The 21,355-nt window shown below is 41.1% G+C and overlaps 4 protein-coding genes across 4 annotated transcripts in view; 3 read left to right on the top strand and 1 right to left on the bottom strand.

The window, feature by feature from the left end:
- Positions 1-1,314: 1,314 nt before the first annotated feature.
- On the top strand, positions 1,315-3,543 carry klhl23 (kelch-like family member 23; the record flags this gene model as incomplete). The annotated part of the gene is made up of 3 exons (XM_080536485.1): positions 1,315-2,536; positions 2,991-3,143; positions 3,233-3,543. The coding sequence occupies 3 exons, from the start codon at positions 1,315-1,317 to the stop codon at positions 3,541-3,543; spliced, it is 1,686 nt and encodes a 561-aa protein (XP_080392611.1).
- Positions 3,544-4,563: 1,020 nt separating this feature from the next.
- ssb (small RNA binding exonuclease protection factor La) lies at positions 4,564-7,918 on the top strand. Its single transcript, XM_080535663.1, has 12 exons — positions 4,564-4,611; positions 5,262-5,325; positions 5,433-5,536; positions 5,641-5,815; positions 5,908-6,015; positions 6,103-6,206; positions 6,298-6,369; positions 6,452-6,494; positions 6,610-6,747; positions 6,841-7,027; positions 7,112-7,237; positions 7,361-7,918. The coding sequence occupies exons 2-12, from the start codon at positions 5,269-5,271 to the stop codon at positions 7,447-7,449; spliced, it is 1,203 nt and encodes a 400-aa protein (XP_080391789.1). The 5' UTR covers positions 4,564-4,611; positions 5,262-5,268; the 3' UTR covers positions 7,450-7,918.
- mettl5 (methyltransferase 5, N6-adenosine) lies at positions 7,465-13,441 on the bottom strand. Its single transcript, XM_080535664.1, has 7 exons — positions 13,206-13,441; positions 8,859-8,973; positions 8,561-8,745; positions 8,386-8,468; positions 8,252-8,303; positions 8,003-8,052; positions 7,465-7,587 (listed from the first exon to the last, which is right to left on the bottom strand). Exons 1-7 carry the CDS (start codon positions 13,303-13,305, stop codon positions 7,546-7,548), a joined length of 627 nt encoding a protein of 208 aa, XP_080391790.1. The 5' UTR covers positions 13,306-13,441; the 3' UTR covers positions 7,465-7,545.
- Positions 13,442-14,290: 849 nt separating this feature from the next.
- ubr3 (ubiquitin protein ligase E3 component n-recognin 3) overlaps positions 14,291-21,355 on the top strand; it is a gene marked incomplete at its 5' end in the record, with an annotated part of 39,638 nt that continues 32,573 nt past the window's right edge. Inside the window, 13 exons of the mRNA XM_080535624.1 lie at positions 14,291-14,730; positions 16,004-16,143; positions 16,365-16,517; positions 16,832-16,987; positions 17,157-17,197; positions 17,415-17,481; positions 17,576-17,706; positions 17,983-18,211; positions 18,565-18,744; positions 19,473-19,606; positions 19,750-19,836; positions 19,938-20,003; positions 21,155-21,244. Coding sequence (XP_080391750.1) covers positions 14,291-14,730; positions 16,004-16,143; positions 16,365-16,517; positions 16,832-16,987; positions 17,157-17,197; positions 17,415-17,481; positions 17,576-17,706; positions 17,983-18,211; positions 18,565-18,744; positions 19,473-19,606; positions 19,750-19,836; positions 19,938-20,003; positions 21,155-21,244 — 1,914 coding nt within the window. The remainder of the gene's footprint in view (positions 14,731-16,003; positions 16,144-16,364; positions 16,518-16,831; positions 16,988-17,156; positions 17,198-17,414; positions 17,482-17,575; positions 17,707-17,982; positions 18,212-18,564; positions 18,745-19,472; positions 19,607-19,749; positions 19,837-19,937; positions 20,004-21,154; positions 21,245-21,355) is intronic.

The following is a 21,355-nucleotide window of genomic DNA, read 5'->3' as shown; positions in this document are numbered from 1 at the left end:
TGTAGCCAAGTCAGTTTTTTTATGCATTTGTGCACCCTTGGTTTCTATGGTTACTACATGTATTAGGCATATTTCTGGTTTCAATATTCCCTTCGGGGCAATAGAGATGATTCATGCCCCTTGAATGTCATAGCCTTTGTGTCTGTGTTTGAGTCATGCTGTGACTTGATGATATTTAGCAAAAATATATGTTCCATATTTTATTCCCAACATTGAAGCCTCAACGCCACCATCTGGTTTACTTATGAATTATGAAACCATAAAATCAGTGGGGTAGTAAGGTTCAGCGTCGGTTTGTTCGTGGCACTACAATCTCGTGTTAGGCTTAGTATGCAAGGGTTTTAATCCCTATTAGGATTAGGCTAAAACTGCCATGGCAACGAAAGAGAAAGACTGAATAGTGAATGGGAATTTACTTTGTTTTCCTCTGTCGGTGGGGTACCCCTTAATTAAATTAAAGTCGGCCTGCCTAGCTATACTGTTGTTTGGTTCAGATCTGCACACTGTCTCCGTGGCTCACCCATTGTGACCGTAGATTAGATTGTGTCTCGGGAATATAACGGTGATGGTGATTCGCTGAAGTCATCTCTGCTTGGCTGATTGTACTATCCTTTCTTTGACTGAGAGGCTGGCTGGACTATGGAGCAGGGTGACAGCCGGCGCCTCTCCAACTATACACAGATACCAAAATAGGACAGCCGTGCAAATATGCAAACGTCCTGAGAGCTAATTTGAGGTTCTTGTGTTGGAGCGTCGGAGCGTCTCCTCAGGGTTTCAACGGGAACACCGCAACAAGCGCCTTTTACTGTTTCACTAGCGCGCGTGCGTCATTCATGCCATAACGGTAAGAGTTATGATTTAAAAAGGGAATGATTCATGTATGTTTAATGCTGGATCGATGAACACATTATTTGTTGGAATAGAGTTGACTGTAGCATTCGTATCACCAGCTACATTCTAGCTGAAGTGCGCTGAATGTTTACCTGGATATTAACATAGCAGCAGTCTGAACTCACACTGGCAAGGATCACATTGCACATTATGAATAGAGGCTATATCGATGTATGTGAAGGTAAGAGGAATAGTTTGGATACAAAGCCGTTACATTATATTATTCCGATTTTAGAGGGCGTCTACTTTAGATCCACCTTGCTATGAAAAATTATCATAGCCTGCACTGAATGATTGGAATTGTGTGACACCAAAAAAGGAAATTGCTTCAATGCTATAGGTCATTTATTATTGAAGGCCTTTACTAATTTATGTGGCCAAAAAGTCAAGTCTCATGTTTTATCTTTTCATTCTCCAGCCACCATGTCAGACAAAGGAAAAGGAAGCTACATTTATGATTTCTGTGACATCACCCATCCAAGTGAGCTATTGGATGCTCTGAGAGAATTCTACATAGGGGGTCTATTCACAGACATTACCCTGCAGTGTGCCACAGGACAGGTCTTTCACTGTCACAAGGCAGCTTTGTCAGCTCGAAGCTCTTATTTCAAAGTAATGTTCACAGCAGACATGAAGGAGCGGTCAAACAACCTGATCAAGTTGACTGGGATTGATTATGATGTTCTCAGTGCTTTGGTGAACTATGTATACTCCTCCAGGGTGAGCATCACCCAGACTAATGTGCAGAGCCTGTTGGAGGCTGCTGACCTACTCCAGTTCAACTCAGTCAGGCAGGCCTGTGAGGACTTCCTCATACGCTTCCTGGATGTGGACAACTGCCTGGGTATCCACTCCTTTGCTGAGTTGCACATCTGCCCTGTCCTCGAGCGGGAGGCACGCAGGGTCATGCTCAGCAGGTTCGAGGAGCTTGTGCACCAGGAGGAGTTCCTGGAGGTGGACTATGACAAGATGAGCTCGGTTATGTCTGCTGAGAACCTCAATGTATGGAGGGATGGTGTGCTCCTGGATGCAGTGGTGAAATGGGTCACCCATGACTTGGATAATCGCATTGATCACGTTCAGGACTTACTCCGTTGCATCCAGCTTGAACTGGATGAGATGTATTTCAAGACGGCTGTGGATGTACAAAGAAAATGCTTACTTGACAATGAGGGAAAAGTAAAATCTTTAATCATCCGTGCTCTGAAGTCCAGCAACGAGACTTCAGTGAGTAGCAAAAAAACATCCTCAAATATGTATGTCATCGGAGGGTATTACTGGCATCCGCTCTCTGAAGTCCACATATGGGACCCCATAAGCAACACCTGGCTTCAAAGAAAGGATATGCCTGACTATACAAGAGAAAGCTACAGTGTTTCTTTATTGGGGGCAACTATATATGTGACTGGAGGCTATAGGACAGACACTATTGAAGCCCTGGACACAGTTTGGATTTATAATGGTGATTGTGATGAATGGACAGAGGGATGTCCCATGCTCACTGCCAGATACTACCACTGTTCTGTAGCTCTACATGGATGTATCTATGCTATAGGGGGGTATAGAGGGGGAGCTCCAGAACGGGAAACTGAATTGTATGACCCCTTAAAAAACAAATGGTCTCCTGTTGCCAACATGATACAAGGTATGGAAACGTTAACGTAATTGCTATAGCAACAACATTGGATTAACATTGAGTTACATGGTCCTTTAGTAACTGCTTCGCAATTGCATGGTAATACATTTTTTTCTTTCTTGATAACAGTCCCTATTCAACTTGCATGATAACAAAAATAGCTCATTGCCATCACACACAATTACAGAGCAATTACTAAAGTACTATGCAGGTTAATGCTATGCAGGTTTATGCTATATTGTGTCAATCATCAGTTATATTCATCCTATCACTACAGATGTGTTGTACAATGAGAAGACAGACATGTGACCCCAAGCATAACACATTTGTCACTTAGTAAATATTTCTACAATGTCAGAATAACATGCACAAATATCTTTTATAGTAATTGTGAAATGTTTTGTTTTGTTTTTGTAAGTGTTCAGATGTTTACTCCTTATAATAAAGGTTTACTCTTTCAAAGGTGTAGGAAATGCCACTGCTTGTGTCTTGGGTGACATGATCTATGTGACTGGGGGCCACTATGGATACAGAGGAAGCTGCACCTATGAGAAAATTCAGACCTACAGGCCGGACATTAATGAGTGGAACATTGTGACAATAAGTCCTCATCCAGGTATGACATATTTAGAGGGAAACAGACATCTATTTTAATGTGTATACAATATGTTGAATCGTGAACAATTATTGTCTTAATGCTTCCAGAATATGGCCTGTGTTCTGTGTCTTTGAACGACAAGCTGTACTTGGTGGGTGGACAGACGACTATCACAGACTGCTATGACCCAGAGACAGATGAGTGGAGACAGATGTCAATGATGAAGGAGAGGAGGATGGAGTGCGGTGCTGTAGTGATAAATGGCTGCATCTATGTGACCGGGGGATATTCCTATTCAAAGGGGACTTATCTGCAGAGCATTGAGAAATATGACCCTGAGCTGGACACCTGGGAGATTGTGGGGAGCCTCCCCAGTGCAGCAAGATCACATGGCTGTGTTAGTGTTTACAGTGTCTAATGTCTGTCAATGTCCATTTAGCAGCACATAACCAAGATGTGGTTGAGCTAGCAAGTGGATGCCATTCCTTTGTGCCACATGTAAGTGAGACAACAGACACTTTTTGCAACGTTTGTTGACTCAACATATGACAGGTGTACAATTATTTTCTAATAACATAATAGTGGCATCCTTATGATACCTTTGGCCAAAAGCTGTTTTTGATGTGACAAATTATCACTGGTTTGATATTACAAAAGACACGCCACATTCACTGCAGGCATTCACCAAGAATAGCTTCTATGTACACTGGTAAACCAAATGAAGCACATAAAACAGTGTGGACTGATTGACTCATACTCTCAAAACACACATCTAGAAAACACTTTAAAGATATACCTTTGAAGACAATGTCTAGAGGAATAATAATCATAATGAAACTCAGGGGTTCAGGAAACTACTAGTCAGACTCTTGTGTTGCAATCTAATGCTGTATATTATAGATCAAGCACAACAGTGAATGTTATTTGGATGAATGTGGTGTAAGCTATAGCAAGCATGGCCATACACAGTCTAAAAACCACCCTAAACTTGATTTCTTATTATGTGAGACTATGTGTGCTTCATATGATAAGAATGTTTGGAGCAGTTACTTTATCTGGTTGTGCACTTGATAACTGATACTGTATAATATTCTGCTAACACAAAACAATAGGCACATTGTATGAGGTGGTGGCATGTTCACACATTGCACACATGGTGGAACGCTATGCAATGATGTCTTAATTGAATTATACCACATGCATTATTTCTGACACAAACAATTGATACAATAAATACATTATTTAAAAAAATCGTATTCTTGTCAGTCTATTTGGCCTTCCATCAGCAGAAATCATGCACATGAGAACAAGAGGCTGTCAAGACTTTGCCAGAGCAAAGTTTCAAAGCAATAATTATATTTTGGTCCTCAACGCGCTCCGTAGCACGCAGAAGAATCCGCGTTCTTGCCAACGTGATTTAGCGGAGTGTAAAAAGTCGGTTTGGAGACAGTCACGTAACATCTCTGAAAGCATTGCATATCTCACAGTAAGTAAATCCATCGGTTCTGTGTTTGATCTCGTTGTACAATGTAGCGACAAATGACATTGAGTTTCAAGGGATTTAGAGACCCATTAAAAACCATTGCAGGAAGGTTGCTAAAGCAAGTCATGATACTCGCTAACCTAGCTAGCTAGCATAAACTAAAGTATTTTAAGTGGACATGCATGCATGCAAGAAAGCTAACTACCTACAATCATAGGAATATTGCAGCAAATCAAAGGTTGTTGCATAATAATGTCATGTACATTAAGGCAATGCTAAGATATTGCTTACTAATGAACGAAAATATGTATTGTTGGTACTGGCTAGCTAGACCTATCAGTATCAACATGAAAACGTGGGTAGCTAATACAAGCTAACAACGTAAGCAAAACGTTTGCCCACCACATGTGCTGTCTGCAGAAAGTGGCTAGTGTGTTAGCTTCATTACACCAGTAGCTACTGCAGATTCTGTCAATAGCGATACTATGTCTGCTTGCTTGTGTTTTGCAATAAACTTACGTGAATTGCATGATGGTGATGTAAATATCAATTTGTCATCATTGCTAGTTTTGTAGTTCATTTAGCTTGATGTGATTTTTCCAAATTATTGCATTTCTTAATTTTGACCATTTCAATTATGATTAATTACACAGACTAATCATGGCAGAGAAGAACGAGATGTCTCCAACCGAGCTGAAGGTGGTTAAACAGATTGAGGTAACATTAATTTCAAGTCACTTAAGATCAGTCAACTGAGCTAGACAAATCATTGTGTCAATGAATGTCACCCCTTAATCATAACTTTATAATCTTTTCTTTTGAAGTACTACTTTGGTGATCACAACCTTCCCAGAGACAAGTTTCTCAAAGAACAGTTGCAGCTTGATGACGGCTGGGTGACTTTGGAAACCATGCTGAAATTTAACAGGTTTGTTCAATTTGCTCTTATTTATTGGGTTGGAGGAAGTCGTTCCACTTTTAAGATACATTCTTACTGGTGACTGACAGTGACACCTTTTCTCCTATTTTCAGACTGAGAATACTGACTACAGATTCCAACATAATCATTGAAGCTTTGCAAAAGTCCAAGTCTGGCCTTTTGGAAATCAGTGAGGATAAGACAAAAATCAGGAGAGCTTCAGCCAAGCCCTTGCCAGAAGTGAATGATGCATACAAAGATGCGATCAAACACAAATCTGTGTACATTGTAAGTAGTATTTGAGTATTTGCAATTATCTTAATTTAGATGTCACAACTTTGCCCTGCTGTGTCTGAAATTCAGTTTCTATGATCTTCCAGAAAGGTTTTCCACTTGAAACAACTCTTGATGAAATTCAGGAGTGGCTGAATGTGAAAGGAACCATAGATAACATTCAGATGAGAAGAAACTTGCAGAAGCAGTTCAAGGTAATTTAAAGGCATGTTTAGTCAGTAGAGCGTGTAGTAGTGATCTTGTAGTATGGTCATGTAAGACACTTTGTATCCTACTTTCAGGGCTCAGTGTTCCTGGTTTTTGACACTGAAGAAGCGTCTAAGGAGTTTCTTGCACGCACAGATACCAAATCGTTCAAAGACAATGAGATGATCATACTTTCAAGGTAAGTTGACATGGTAACATTAACAAGACTCTTTAATGATCTGTCATTTCTGTTGTAACAAGGAATAAATTCTCTACTTGTGTGTTTCCAGAGAGGACTACCACGCAAAGAAAGCAGAGGAGAGGAAACTGATGAAAGCAGAATCAAAGATTAAAGCTAAACAGTAAGAACACATTTCACATTGGCCTAATAACATTTTATTATTATTATTTATCATGTGTTTTTAAGTAATATTTTTATTACAGTGATAAGGACGAAAAGCAAAAACAAGCAGAGGAAGAGGAAATGGTAAGATCACAAAAATCACTCCATTGATGTTTATTGAACAGCTGTGAATATTTTTTGACACCCAAAATCTTTAAGAAACACATCATTAATGGTTGTCTGTAATTTTTCATTGTAGAAATCTCTGGATGAGCAGACTGGATGCTTACTGAAATTCTCAGGCGATCTCGACAACGTTTCAAGAGAGGACTTCCACGAACTGTTCTCAGGTCATGGTCAGATCAAATGGATTGATTTTACCAGGGGTGCCAAAGAGGTACGATTTACACTTAATACAAGATTATACTATTTTTCATTTACAAAATCAGGTAATTGATTTTTATTTCATTTATATGATTTTATTTTAAAGGGTACCATTCTCTTCAGAGGGAGTGCCAAGGAGGCCTATGATAAGGCCAAGGAAGCAAATGAAGGGAACTTGCAAATCAAAAACAAAGACGTTGAATGGGAGGTGATGGAGGGAGATGTGGAGAGAGAAACTCTGAAAAAGATCATTGAAGACCAACAGGAATCCCTCAATAAACGTCGAGGCAGAGGTATATCACCAGTAACACTAGCAAACAGTGATCTACAGCGTCCTCTCTTTTGCATCGATTGAGCATTTTCTTATGTCTTTACAGGTGGTGGCAGAGGAAGAGGAGGCGGCGGCAGAGGACGAGGAGGCAGAAGGGATAGAGGTGGACGTGATGGCAAATCACATTATCAAGGCAGAAAGACTAAATTTGATAGTGAAGATGAGGATGATGGTAAGAAGGTTGACATTAACAGTATGATGAGGATTCTGCCATGGCATGTCTGTAAATAACCAATGAGAAAAGTCACAACTATCCCATCTGATCCTTTCTTTCTACCTTCCATTTCGCCATTAGCACCTCCTAGCCCAAAGAAGCGAGCGCTGGAAGGAGCAGGCGACGGTGGACCTGCTTCAAAAGTTGTCAAATCTGAAAATGGTTCTTAGATAGGCACAATCATGTCATTGAAAAACTTTATTTGGGGGGGAAAAAAGGAAACATTGAAAATACAGAGACAACTTTATTCCATTCCATTGGAGGCTTCATGTTGTGGAGAACCGTAGAAAGTCCACCTTGATGTCAACCTAGAAAACAAATTAGAATGTGAGACTGTAGACCGTTTTCAGCCATTATCAGTAATGTGTTGTGCATCTTACATTGTGTGTACCTCTCAATTTCTTCCCTGAACATACTTTTTTTTAATTATTGGATCGTCTTATTTAACATGAATCATGTTGTGCTGACTGCGTCTAAGCATAATTTCATTTCTACATGGGCATACTAAGCCATGTCAATAATGATAGCGCCATTTTATTTCTTCTAAATTCTTTCAATTATGTGTGTAAGTAAGGTTGAGTCCTAAAGCACAGATATTGTTTCTCAGTTCGATTTTGTGAATAAAAATATTGATTTTAAAAGTAATTGTCTTCAATTAAGCTTCTTTATGGTTGCCTGTTGTGGGATAAGCACATACAAATAGATTAACCTTGTGTCTCTTACCGATTTCTTTTTGTGGAACTTGTAAGATGCTGGCAAGTCATATCTTAGTTCTGTGATGGAAGGAAAAACAAGGGGTGAGTCTCAGCTCTCAGTTCATCATGTCCTCTTTCCTTGCCTCAAAATGCTTTTGAACAGCAGGTCATTGGGGAGGAATCTGACCATGATGTCATCAAACAAGTTGAGTGAGGACAGATTAGGGTGAGCATTTATTACTCAATAGGCAATACAATGTGATAATTATTTGGTTACCTGCTATTACTTCCATTTTCACTCCCCAGTCAATTGCTTTCTTCTGTATGTGCTGCAATTAGACAGTTGTATTGTATTTAATGGACAAAACCAACAACTGATTGATCAGTCAAACTATTCCTATTACAACTTACTTCTCGAGTTGATGTTTTGTGAAGTGAATATACTGCTGTCTTTGCCATTGTTAAAGCTGTCCTCAGAAACTCCATGTCCATGCCTTGGGTTTGAAGAAAGAAGTCAAGATTTGTATCACAAACAGTTGATTTGTTTAGGGGGAAAACATTTAATTGAACATGAGCGTAAAACCACCTTGGTTGCGTTTTGTGCCAAATGGAGGATTCATTATTACGGTGTCAAACTTTTTGGCATGTACATGAGCTCCCAGGGAACATATGTCGCACTGGATCAGGTCTATGTTGGTAAGTTCAAATTCTTCTGCGTTCCCTCGGAATATGTCCAAAGCGTCTTCATCAATGTCGAACCCAACACACAACCTGTAAGGACAGGATCATTGTAAAGAAGAACATAATAACATAATATCAATAACAGAAGAACATAATAATAAGAACATAATAGTACTTCCAAAGTTAACAGCTGGTTCTTTTACCCTGCTTCGAGCACTGCTGCCCCAATGCTGAGAACTCCGCATCCGCATCCCAGATCGGCAACCAACTTGCCCTCAATATCACCAAAAGTGTTATGGATCGTATAAAGCATACAGGCTGAAAAGAGACCAATGGACCATCAGTTGATCTATACAGACATGCCAGTTATGAAACAGGGCTTTATACACCAGGAAACTGAGTTTTGAGACTTATGAGGTAGAGCTTCCATTTGATGGTAGATGTATGTAGTCCCTTCATTTGAAGTGGAAGTAGGCCTAATTATTTGATTTTAATAAATGTTATGTTAATATTTCATCCCATGTCTATAGCATGCAATAACTGCATTATGCCTGCTATATCTTTGCAGACTTGTTGTGAGAAAGCAGAGAAGATGTTACTGAACACTCTTGATTCCATTCTGATGCTGCAATGACTATCAACAGTGTAGGGGGAACGCATAGTTTGTTTGAGCCTCTGTAACTTTCTCACTTAGGCTCTCATTATTTATTTTCAATACATTTTCATGGCAACATCAAATTGAATTCATAAATGTTCAAAAACATCTCTTTGCATTGCTCCTAAAGATTTACCATTCACTCACCACAGGATTGAGGCAGAAACTGGATGCAATGGGACCAAATATTCATACAATAGGGGTCATACATAGGAGGTCTACATACATAAAGTGCCTTTATTTCTAAATGATAAAATAGATATACTGCAGAGCTGCCAAGTCTCACGCTTTGGCCGTGAGACACACGCATATCAACCAGTTCACACTCTCACACGCCACACCTCAAATTTCTCACGCCGAGAAATAACAATTGTTTTGTTATTTCTATCTATCAATATCTACCGATCTCCTGTCTATTTATATCTCTGTCTCTAGTAGGGTCCAAAACCAAAATTCCGTGACCACTCTCTGGCTAACATGTTTTGATGATTTATTTGACTTCTAGGGACCTTTTATGACATTTTTTGCCTCCAGGTCCCTCCCAAAAATCCCGGGGTTTTTTGTCAGAGGGCCAAATCCAAAATACCTGTAACCTTTAAGGCAGGTGAATAGGGTAAAGAAATTAACTAATAGCTATCACTATGAAACTTCCCTAGTTAATCACTTACATTAAGACAATAACTTTTTGTATTACAAGTTTTCTGAAATTGTATGTTTAAATATGCAAATGAGGCGTTACCTAATTAAATATGCGGTAATTTGCATAACATTCAAGAACTTAAATCTGAACATTGGATAAAGCCAGGTTAAAAATTATTGTTTCATCTTGTTGACATATTAGAGTCAAAGGCTTGATTAATAATGGTAGCGTACGATAACAATAGGTATGGGAGGTCGCTGCCTGACTTCTGGGCAATGCTGACTAGCTCTCCTTGCTGATCAGGTCGCCTTCCTTCTGACTGATTTCACTCAGTCCATCACAGGCAACCCCTAGTCCTACATGGCCTGGGACATGTGTACAATGAACAAGGGCAGCAAAATGAAGTCTGGCTGGCTCTCCATCCTCTGGAATGAGAAGCAGCTGCTAGTGCACTCCAGAAATATGAACAATGTGACCCAGATCCGGGCGGCTCACAACGCGCTGGCCAACCGAAAAGAAGCCAAGAAGAAGCACATGCAATGTGGCCACGGATGCGAGAGGATGAGCAGTGTGTGCAGGACCTGGTCGCATGCATGCATGAGTTTGACTCCTTCCCATTCGACCCGGCCTCACCCACCCTCCGCACCCTACAGTCAGCCATGCCTGCCTCTGATGAGCTCATTGCTGACTTCAACTCAGCCCGTGCTGCAGGAGAGGAGAAGTTGACCAGCATTTTACGAGACAGAGTGTTCAGTAAGAATACCTCCCTCCATGCATCCGTCCCATTGAGCAAACGCTTGACATTTGCCAAGGGGCCATGCACGAAGAAACCCGGGGAGGAACCCAAGGTTCTGCTGAGATGGAGCAGGATGCTCTCAAGGCAGTGATCGACCTGGTTGAGGTCAGTTAACTTGTGAATTTCCCAAAGTTGTTGGAACACTGTGTTGTCGAGGAGACAGCCTTATTCAACTCCAATGGCACATACAGGAAGACGCAGAAGAGCAAGCTCATCCAGAAGCTCTCTCTCCAATCTGTAGTTCTGAAAGGACCTAACATCGCTCTCGTCGACATGGGCATGATTTGGAGGATCAGCAGAAGATCGACAGACACAAGATGACACAAGATGACACCCCAATACAAGTGGTCGGACGACGTCCACAAGGTGTCATCCATCATCCTTGCCCGCCATGGTGATGCTGACCGTATCATCTGTGTGAATGACCCGTACGATGGAGCATACTCAACGAAAGATGACGAGTGAGACCTGCGGGTACAGGGTAAGGCACATGTCCCCAACACCTACATGAAATTGGGCGACCCCTTCCCCTCTGCCAGAGTGTTCAAAACGCTGCTGTGTAGCGTCAGCAACAAGGTGCGGCTGCAACAACTAATATGCAGCTACCTGACCGACCTTGCACAGACTGTAGATGCAGATATTGTTTACTCTGTTGGCTCTCATCGCACCAACTTGTCAACACAACAACCAATGCAGAACTACATCTTTGACCAGTCTGAGGCTGACACCATCCTCTTCTCTGCTTATGCAGTTCTGCGTGAGTCAGGCTACAGTGGCCCTGTTGTCATAGATGCAGCTGACACCGATGCCTATGTCGCAGCAGCGGCCATCTCACAGCAGTTGCCAGGTATGCTCTATATCAAAAGAAAGCAGGAGATAATTGTATGCCGTGGCCTAGTGACTGAGGAGATGGCAGACTGTATTGTGCAGCTACATTGTATTACAGGCTGTGATGCCAACTCAGGCTTCTATGGAACAAGGAAATTGTCGGTGTATGACAAGGTGGCTAAGAGCCCTGTGGCAAGACGGCAACTCTCACGGTGTGGAGATAGCCTTCACCTTGAGGAGGAGGTGGTAGAGGAGCTCTTCCAGTTCATGTCATCTATGGCCACAAAAAGAGCAGCACCATGGCTGAGGCCCTGCCGAGAAGTGGAAGAGAATGAAAAATAACACTTGGACTTCATCCGTCTCCCTCCAGATGCCGTCTCCCCCAGAACCGGAATTTAGTTTTTGGACCCTACTACTCTGTCAATAAATTGATTCTGTCTAGCGTCCGTATGTCTCCACTCGGACTACAACCCTCGAATATCAGTGGGTTCCAAGTATGTCTCCACTACTTTTATGCAGTACGAAACTTGGAACACTGCCTCGTTTGCGGAATCATTGACACATCGGTCAGAGGTGCTTGTGTGACGTACAAAGCTTTCTTCGAGTAGTCACGTGGTTTTAACCACATTGACACAAGCATCTATACATTTGTATCGACACACATTGCGTCGAGCGTAACATCACTAGAGGAGAGATTGGCAGTGAAATTCCAGATAAAATCCATGATGGGACTTTGCTCATCATCCTCTGTCCTCTCACACATGTCTTTCCCCCTCCCTGAATCTTCTGTTATTCAACACGAGTGTGAAAACGGATTGTATCCTTTATCTCAGAGACACTATGGCATACAGTTTCTTAAATAGGCCTACTCACTTAATTTGGGGGAGACGATAGGCCTACTTTGCAACTTTACAGTTTTGGTAACTGTGTTTTTGTTTCTCTACTACTGTAACATGACCAGGTACATTCATAATAATAATAATAATAGTAATACTTATTATTATTAATTACAATTTACAATACAAATACAACAATTGGGGGTCCCTCCCAACATTTTTTAAGATCAACCACCAAGGCCTCATTCTGACCCAGGAAAAACCCTGGTATGTACTGTATAACATGATAGCCATCTATGAGCAATGCACTGTATATAAGATGATGACCAAGGGTCTTTCTGCTGCTGACCAAGGGGCTGAGTCCTGTTGATGGGGCCCAATTTTCTTTTAGACTCTGTAGGCTACTGTATTTAAGACTTACATAAATATGATATATTGTCTGAATTTGTCTTGTTTTATCAAATGTTCTAATTATTATTATTGGTTTATTATGAACAACATGTAAAATTGCAGGAAACTAGCACAAATAATTGGGTGGGAGAGAGGGGCAGCCGCTGCCAAAACGTGCACAGTTTTGGGTCGCTCCACCACCAAAAAATCTCACTCCAAACTTTTGGTGAAACTTGGCAGCCCTGATTACTGTATGAAAATACTCTTGAATATAAACTGACATTTTGTAACCCAGTTTGCTAGTATAGAGCCACACATTTAAGTGTAAGGTTATAGATGAACTGTACTAAACACATGATATGGAGGTGTACGGAGACTATGAACTACAGTCGGACGAGAGGCTACCTGCAATATGAGGGCTAGTCGGATATTGTTCAAGAAGGATCTTCGGTTCTTCAAATCCATCCACTTGCTGAAGGCAACTCTCTAACTCTTTCAGCTTCATGTTGATTAATGTTCCACGTTACCGATATACAAGGAAAACTATTGTCAAAACACAACCAAACACTGAAAAGACTCGCAATAGCTTCCAGTTGTAGAACCAGTCACTATTGGTTTTCTACCTCATCTGAGTTCAGAGACCATCTTTAAAAAAGAAATGCTGTAGTGTAGGGGGACCATTTACAGAGTGACACTTCCGCGTGTGGGGTCTCAATGAAAACAATCCGAAGAACAACATCAAGAAGTACCGTAGTCATAATAATAGTATCCTAAAAAAAAAATCAAGCCTCATTTACAAATACATTATATCACGTCATCATCATATAATTGTGTCTTAACTTATAGAATATTGTCTGAAGAGCATGAGTTGTTCCATTGTTCCAAATGTTTTACCATTTTATATCATCAGATGTGGGCTTGATGGAATATATATATATATATATATATATATAATTTTTAAAAATTAAACTTGTATAAATACCTGCATTAATCTTTGTAAAAATGAAAGGTTTTATGAGGTGTTAGATTATGATGGATTGTCTATAAATAGAATCTGTATGGTGCACAAAATTGCATGGTCATGTCACTGCTGATAAGCAGATTGTCTCAAAGGCTTGCAGTTGGTTACCACAAATGCAGTGGCAGTCTAGCAGAAACTACTGAGCATGTTCTAGTAACTATTTTGCCAAAAGTGTGTTTGGGAACACCAACATTGGGAATATGGAGGACCAAGTCTGTCAAAATTAACAATAAATATATAGACACATAAAAATGAATGTATGAACAAATAAATGAATGAATACACACAGTATAACGAAATACATTTCTATATTTATTTATTCTTTTCCACATTCATTCTCCTCCATATGGGAAAACCTATGTGCTGTGATCAATATGGGAATATTGAAAACCAAAGTATCGCGAGAGAACGCGAGAACATAGCAACAAGACAACAAAAATAAATTTCTGGATAACAAGCCACAGAGTGCATGATGGCGGCGTCGCTGCTACGCCGGGACAAAAAATCCACTGCCACCCATTTGAAAGCCGACCTCAGCCGACCTGACAACACCTCGGGGGTCCGACAACTTCAGGAGTTGCTCGACGGTGTTTTTAATCCTGAAAAACCAGCGGCCGACACCGAGGCTCTCGACTGGTGCAAATGTCTCATAGCCGGAGGAGAAGGAGAAGGTTTCGAGGAGTTCTGCAAAACGGTCCGCTCCTATGACAACGCCACCCTGTGCGGCTTGGTCTGGACGGCCAATTTCGTGGCGTACCGCTGTCGGACCTGTGGCATATCCCCCTGCATGTCCCTCTGCGCAGAGTGCTTCAACAACGGGGACCACACGGGCCATGACTTCAACATGTTCAGGAGCCAGGCTGGCGGGGCCTGTGACTGTGGAGACAGTAATGTCATGCGAGAAAGTGGGTAAGTCGTTGTCCACCAGCTAGCTAGCTATAGCTAGACAAGCCGTGAAGCGCTAGCTAGCTAACAAGCGAACGTCAGCTGATTAGCTAGCTGGCAAGACAGTGACATCCACGGTAACACTAACAAGGCCTCATGTCAAACTAGCTACGTGAAATTCACATCTTTGGGCTGTTGTCGTTTAGCAAAACGCTCTCACTCCGCCCCCACCCACTACGTTAGCTACGTTAGTCACTAGCTAGCTAGCTAGCCAGCCACTAGCTGGGTTTAACTGGGTAGACAAGACCAGTGTTGTTGGTGCTGAGCTGCTCTACTCTAGCTGTGATGCTGAGTGAGTGTCAAAGTGTGGTCTATTTGTAAACCATGCGCTTTGACAGGTCCCCATTTTTTACTGACACTTTAACACACATGACAATTCGTGAGTTTAGAATTATAAGGTTCTATCTCCGTTTAGGGCAGTTCAGAGATATTGAGCGTCACAGTTTTTACATTCCATTATGTTTTGTGAGATGGAACCTTTGTATTTTATGAATTACTAACTCAAAAATGTCAACATTTAAAAAAAATAACACCACACAGGCATTAATAAACACCTAATGGATCAGATTATGTAAAAAAACTAAATTTTGACAAAAATGGAGATAGAACCGTATAATTCTAACGTCACGATGTGTCTAGTCTATTGTCACTGATCATTTCATTGCGCTTGATAATCGTTACTGCACGTTCTCTTATAAAAGCTGATGTGCTTTTAGTTCATTATGTGTGGCACATTAGCTTAGACAGTAACTTGGCAAGCTGACATCAGAGTCTAGAACACACCCTTCCCTTTTCATCCCCCCAGCCATCTCAAGCGCACAGCTTTGAACAATACATGTTTTCTGTTATGGGGTAGTAGGATGCAAGGCTAGGCTACTCAATTCCCATAAGTAATCGAACTTATGGGAATTGGGTTGATAATAATCCCACAAGATGATCTTTCCCCCCTGCAGGATAATGATATTTAACCTCACTCAAACCCTGCTCCCTACCGTTATTTGATGACCTCGACAAACAGCTTGTTATGCAGTAATACAGTAAATGATTATGAGATGTATATCATTTTGCACTAGAAAAGCTAGTCAGTGTGAAGGCCTAGCCTCTGTGTACATGTTTAGGATGGTGAGTAAGCCCGATTGGTGCCAAATTGGTTTAACTTTTCATAATATACAGGCCTAGGTTCTTTAATTTGCAAAAAAATCTAAAGAGATGGCGATCTGTGCTGTTATTTCTGCAGGTTCTGCAGACCGCATCGATTAAGAACAGGAGAGAATGTCCCTTCAGTCCCTCGAGACTTATTACTCATGTCAGAGATGGTTCTTCCTAGATTCATTATCCTTATCATACAATACCTAAGGGATGGATACACTGAACCAGGTAAGGAATGAGTGACAAAGCAGCTGACATTATACCCTTAAAGCATCCTCTGTTTATGATGTTATTAAACAATGCAACTGTATCTAATCTAACAGCTGATGTCAGAACAGAACATTGTGTACTGTAGATATGTCACTTATACAAAGTTTTTATGTGAATCACTGGGCTTGATTTGATGAGAGCCCATCTGACATTCAACATGTCTTATCCTGCGCGCACAGACACATCAACTGACAGGGACCTACAGAAGGTCTTACAACAGCTGGAGCCCCAGATCTCCTTCTTAGAAGAACTGACGAAGATGGGTGGGGCAATGAGGACTGTGCTGACAATGATCTTAACCAACCAGCAATCATACAAGGCTTTGAGCATGGGTAAATATTAACATTTCTGTCCGTCATTGGTTTAATGTGCAGTAATGGTATCTTTTGGAGAGAAACAAAGTCAAACTGTTAAAAAAGGATGAAATTATAGTTTAGGATGGATTAGCAGAAATATTGTTATTGTAGCCATTACTGTAAAGTTGAGTGTATAACATATTATCACTTTGATCTAACAATTATTTGTTTTTGCTGTTATATGCTTTTCTTATAAAGCTACTTGTGTGTCTAATGTGTGTCTGTCTGTGTTTTTTGATAGTTGTTCTTGTCTGCAAATAACTATAATAATTGACACACATTCCCTGTAGGTCAAGAGGATAATGTATATGCAAAAAAGAACTATGAGAAGTATCTGTCAGCACTGAAGAACTCAGGCCTGGTGTCTGTGGAGGAAAAGGCCCAGTTGGGGGCTGCAGACACCTCTGCTGGGGCTGAGGCCGGGGCAGCAAGTCTGGGCTTACTAGGTAAGACCTCCTCTTTAGGGGTTGGAACTCAAAACAAGAACCCTGATAACATGCCATTTTATTAATTTTGTGTTGAGTTGAATTAAACTCAATTAGACTTTTGCTAAAAAATAAAATAAAAAGCAATAACGAGCTAATCGACGAGTCATCCCTGTTCTATTTTTCTTAGGTGCCACTGCACCAATCACCCCCGATGAGTCCAATAAAGAGGTATGTGAATGTGTGTCAGAAATTGCTTGTCTCATTTATTAGTTATTGTGCCAACATTTCTTATTTCTTCCCAAAAAAATCATGTCAGTGTCAAGTATTGTAATGTATAGCTCTGACAGCCTTCCTGAACACATTTTACAGTATTTCAGGGAGTGTTATGTTCAAATCAAATGTTACATATTTTAAATAGTTATATTTCACTCCCCTTTTCTTTAAGGAGGATCAAGATGGTGGGCAATCGGTTGGACAGAGAAAGAGGGTGAAACTTAGTAGCACTACCAAAGGTAATTCACTAAATTATGTGATTGTGATTGAACTTGTATTCAATGTGAATCGTTGTCAGGAGATGCTAATCGTCATGTCTGGCTCTCTCCTCAGATCCATCCATTATGGACTCTCTGAAACACAAGTCTTTTTTGGAGGAGTTACTGTTTTGGACAATAAAGTATGAGTTTCCACAGAAAATGGTCACTTTTTTACTGAACATGCTGCCAGATCAATGCTACAAGGTATGTCTCTCAGGTTGTCATACATGGGGACTCCTGTGTTGTTCATATAATCAAACGCATGGTTACATTTGGCATTAAACTCAAAAGAATAAATGTCTTGAGTCATGTTTAAATAGTCTTGAGATTGTGAATTTCACAAATTAGATAATTTGTTTTATTGATTGCCTTGATTTTATTGTTCCCTGCTACTTAAAATATTTATAGAGCAGGCCTAGTTGTTACAGCAGCAGCTGGTGAAAGGACCTGCTTGTCTATTATCCTTTCTCCCTTTTATAGATCACCTTCACGAAAGCATTTGTTCAACATTATGCATTCATTATGAAAACACTGATGAAAAGTCATGAGTCAGATACCATGTCCAACCGCATCGTCCATATCAGTGTCCAGCTGTTCAGCAATGAGGAGCTAGCGCGTCACGTGACTGAGGAGTGTCAACTACTGGACATCATGGTCACGGTCCTCCTCTACATGATGGAGAGTTGCCTTATCAAAAGTGAACTTCAAGGTGAGCTATGTTTGAGTCGTGGTGCTGATGGGTTTATTTTTGTAATAATAAAAAATGCATTGATTGACCTCAAATGTGCATTCATTAAGTGGAAGATTTCTTTTGAAAAGGAAGTACTAGTATCGGTATCTATTTCAAACATTTTAAGAATGTTCTCTTCTTCTGGCCACCGCACTTGTAAACACTAGAGGTGTAACGGTATATGTATTCGGGGGAACACAGGTTTTAAACACATGTTGAAAGTCTTTGAATTGTAGTGTTGATCTTAATCCTTACAACCAGGGTCTAGGTATTTTGCTTGTCTTGCATGTGGAATGTCTCATTGTCTCTCCCTCTGTTCGCCTGCTTTTCAGATGAAGAGAACAGTCGCCATGTGGTGGTGAACTGTGGCGAAGCTCTGCTGAAGAACAACACTTACTGGCCTTTAGTTAGCGATTTTATTAATATCCTCTCACACCAAAGTGTAGCAAAAAAATTCCTGGAGGACCATGGGTTGCTCATGCTGTGGATGAGCTTTGTGTCCTTCTTTCAAGGTAAATCACAGTAACAGAATTAAAAAGCAGAATTTACAGTGGTAGCCAAGAATGTGTAGCTGAAACAGTAGCTGTAACATTCTCTTAGTGGGCTCTTCTGTGTTATTTATGTGACTTATACACTGAATATTTTCCCTTGTCATCTGTCTTGGTTAATAACTGCTTAGTCATGTGAAAATGTTATCAGAACATTTTACAAAAACATATTGCATCATGTAGTTGCATCATTAATTTGTTTGTTAGTAAAATTTACTTATTTTAATCTTAATCCAGCTAAACCAATGCTATGGTACTCCAAGAGCAAATTAACTTTTATTTAACTAATTGTTTCTCGCCCAGAAAAAGAGAAAATAAATTGGTTTAATTTCTCTCCGTGTCACTGTATTAGAATTGTAGACAGTGTTGAACCATGTACTCTTGCCATCGCAACCCTAAAAATAACCCTTGGCCTCATAATGTGGACTGGAGTATCCTCTTACTGAGGCAAGGTGTGCTGTAGAGTGCCACTGTCTCATTCTATGTGCAGACTGCTCTTCCCTTACTAGAAGGGATTCCTCTGGTTTGACAAATTAAGTTGGCTACCAACAAACATGTCTGTCCGGTTCACAAGCCTTTGTTTATCTTTGTGACGCTAACACCGTAGCTACTGAAGTTTCAAAACGAAACTTCAGTACCTGCGGTAACAGTTTTTGTGACTACTAACTCTGACTGCTCTGGTCCTTTTTTAGGTATGAACTTGAATAAGCGTGAAATGAACGAGCACGTGGAGTTTGAGTCCCAGACTTACTATGCAGCCTTTGCAGCAGAGTTGGAGGCCTGTGCTCAACCTATGTGGGGTCTCCTGACACACTGCAAAGTCAAAGCAAGTCCACTCTCCTTTCTTATGTTTCTGTTCAGGGGATACATTTTCTGAGATTTTCAAGTATGATTTTCATGTTGTTTTTTGAAAAACGTAAGAAAACGTAGAACTGGAATATACTAAACTGACTATTCTTTGTGGTGCAGGAGACACAGGAATACACGAAAACGGTGGTGCGCTACTGCTTGGAGACCCTGCAGATCTGGTTTGATAATATTGGCTTTGTGGATGAGGTAAATCTGAAAAATATACCTGTCAGCTGTCAGTACACATACTGTATTTATCAATCAGCATTTTACTTTCTTTGTTTGTAACTGGGCTCATTTCTGTCTAGCCTGCTCCAAATCAAGTGACATTTCATCTGCCACTGCATCGCTACTACGCCATGTTTCTAAGCAAGGTAACTTACTACTACCATTGTATTTATAATAATAATACAAATAATAATAATAATTGTATTTATATAGCGCTTTTCCAGGGCTCAAAGACGCTGACAATATGGGGAAAACAGAAACAACAACAACAGAACATGAGCACATAGAACACTGAGTTAACGAACAGGCACAGGGAACAATTAACACAGCAATGTCTAGGGGGGGACGGGGGTGGCGGGGTTAGGGGAGATGGTTAGGTGTAGAGAAGGTTGTATGCATGGGAGAACAGGTAGGTTTTGAGGTGGGATTTAAAAATGGAGAGTAAGGGTGAGTCTCTGAGTGGTTGAGGGAGAGAGTTCCAGAGGCGGGGTGCAGCTTGTGAAAAAGCACGGTCTCCGAAGCCTTTGAGTTTCGAGGGTGGGACAGTGAGGGGAACAGTGGATGAGGATCTGAGGGTACGGGTAGGGCGATGGGGGAGAAGGAGGTCAGTCAGGTAAGGGGGGGCCAGGCTATGGAGGGCTTTGTATGTGAGGAGAAGTACTTTGAATTTGATACGTTCTTTGATGGCCAGTGGAGAGAGTGGAGGACGGGAGTGATGTGGTCACGGGACCGGGCATTTGAGAGCAGGCGGGCGGCTGAGTTTTGAACCATTTGAAGTCTATGGAGGGAGCGGGAGGTGATGCCGGTGAGTAGGGAGTTGCAGTGGTCAAGGCGGGAGGAGATGAAGGCGTGGATGAGGGATTCAGCAGCGGGGGTGGGGAGGGAGGCAGTGTCTAATTTTGGCAATGTTTAGGAGGTGGAAGTAGGAGGTCTTGACGATGGAGCTGACGTGGGGATTAAGTGAGAGGGTGGGGTCCAGGATGAAGCCTAGGTTGCGAGCCAGGGGGGAGGGGGTGATGGTAGTGTCCTCAATGGTGAGTGTGATGGGTCCGGTTTTATTGAGCATGGATTTGGTGCCGATGAGGATGACTTCTCTCTTGTCACTGTTGAGTTTGAGGAAGTTGTGGGTTAGCCAGGTTCTTATTGCAGATATGCAGTTATCAATGTGACTGAGGGGTGGGTTCTGGGTGGATTTTGTGCAGATGTAGATCTGGACAGTTATTATAGTTATAGACTTTTCATCCTGTATTCCATATATATATGTACATTGAGTTGACTTGCTCTGTCTGTCTCCCAGGCAGTGAAGTGTCAGGGGCTGGACCTGGACAGTCTGCTCCCAGACCAGGAGATGCTCATGAAGATCATGGTGCATCCTCTCCAGATTCAGGTACCAGGAGCTCTGTCCATGACACAGAAAAATAAAGTGAATCTGTGTTTTTCTTCTGTTTTATAGACCAAAGTATTTAAGTCAGAATTCTTCCCCTCAATTCTATACTGA

Source organism: Nansenia antarctica, assembly GCF_963989245.1.
Source record: "Nansenia antarctica genome assembly, chromosome: 7".
Taxonomy (NCBI): Eukaryota; Metazoa; Chordata; class Actinopteri; order Argentiniformes; family Microstomatidae; genus Nansenia; species Nansenia antarctica.
This window is presented reverse-complemented; position numbering and strand designations above follow the sequence as displayed.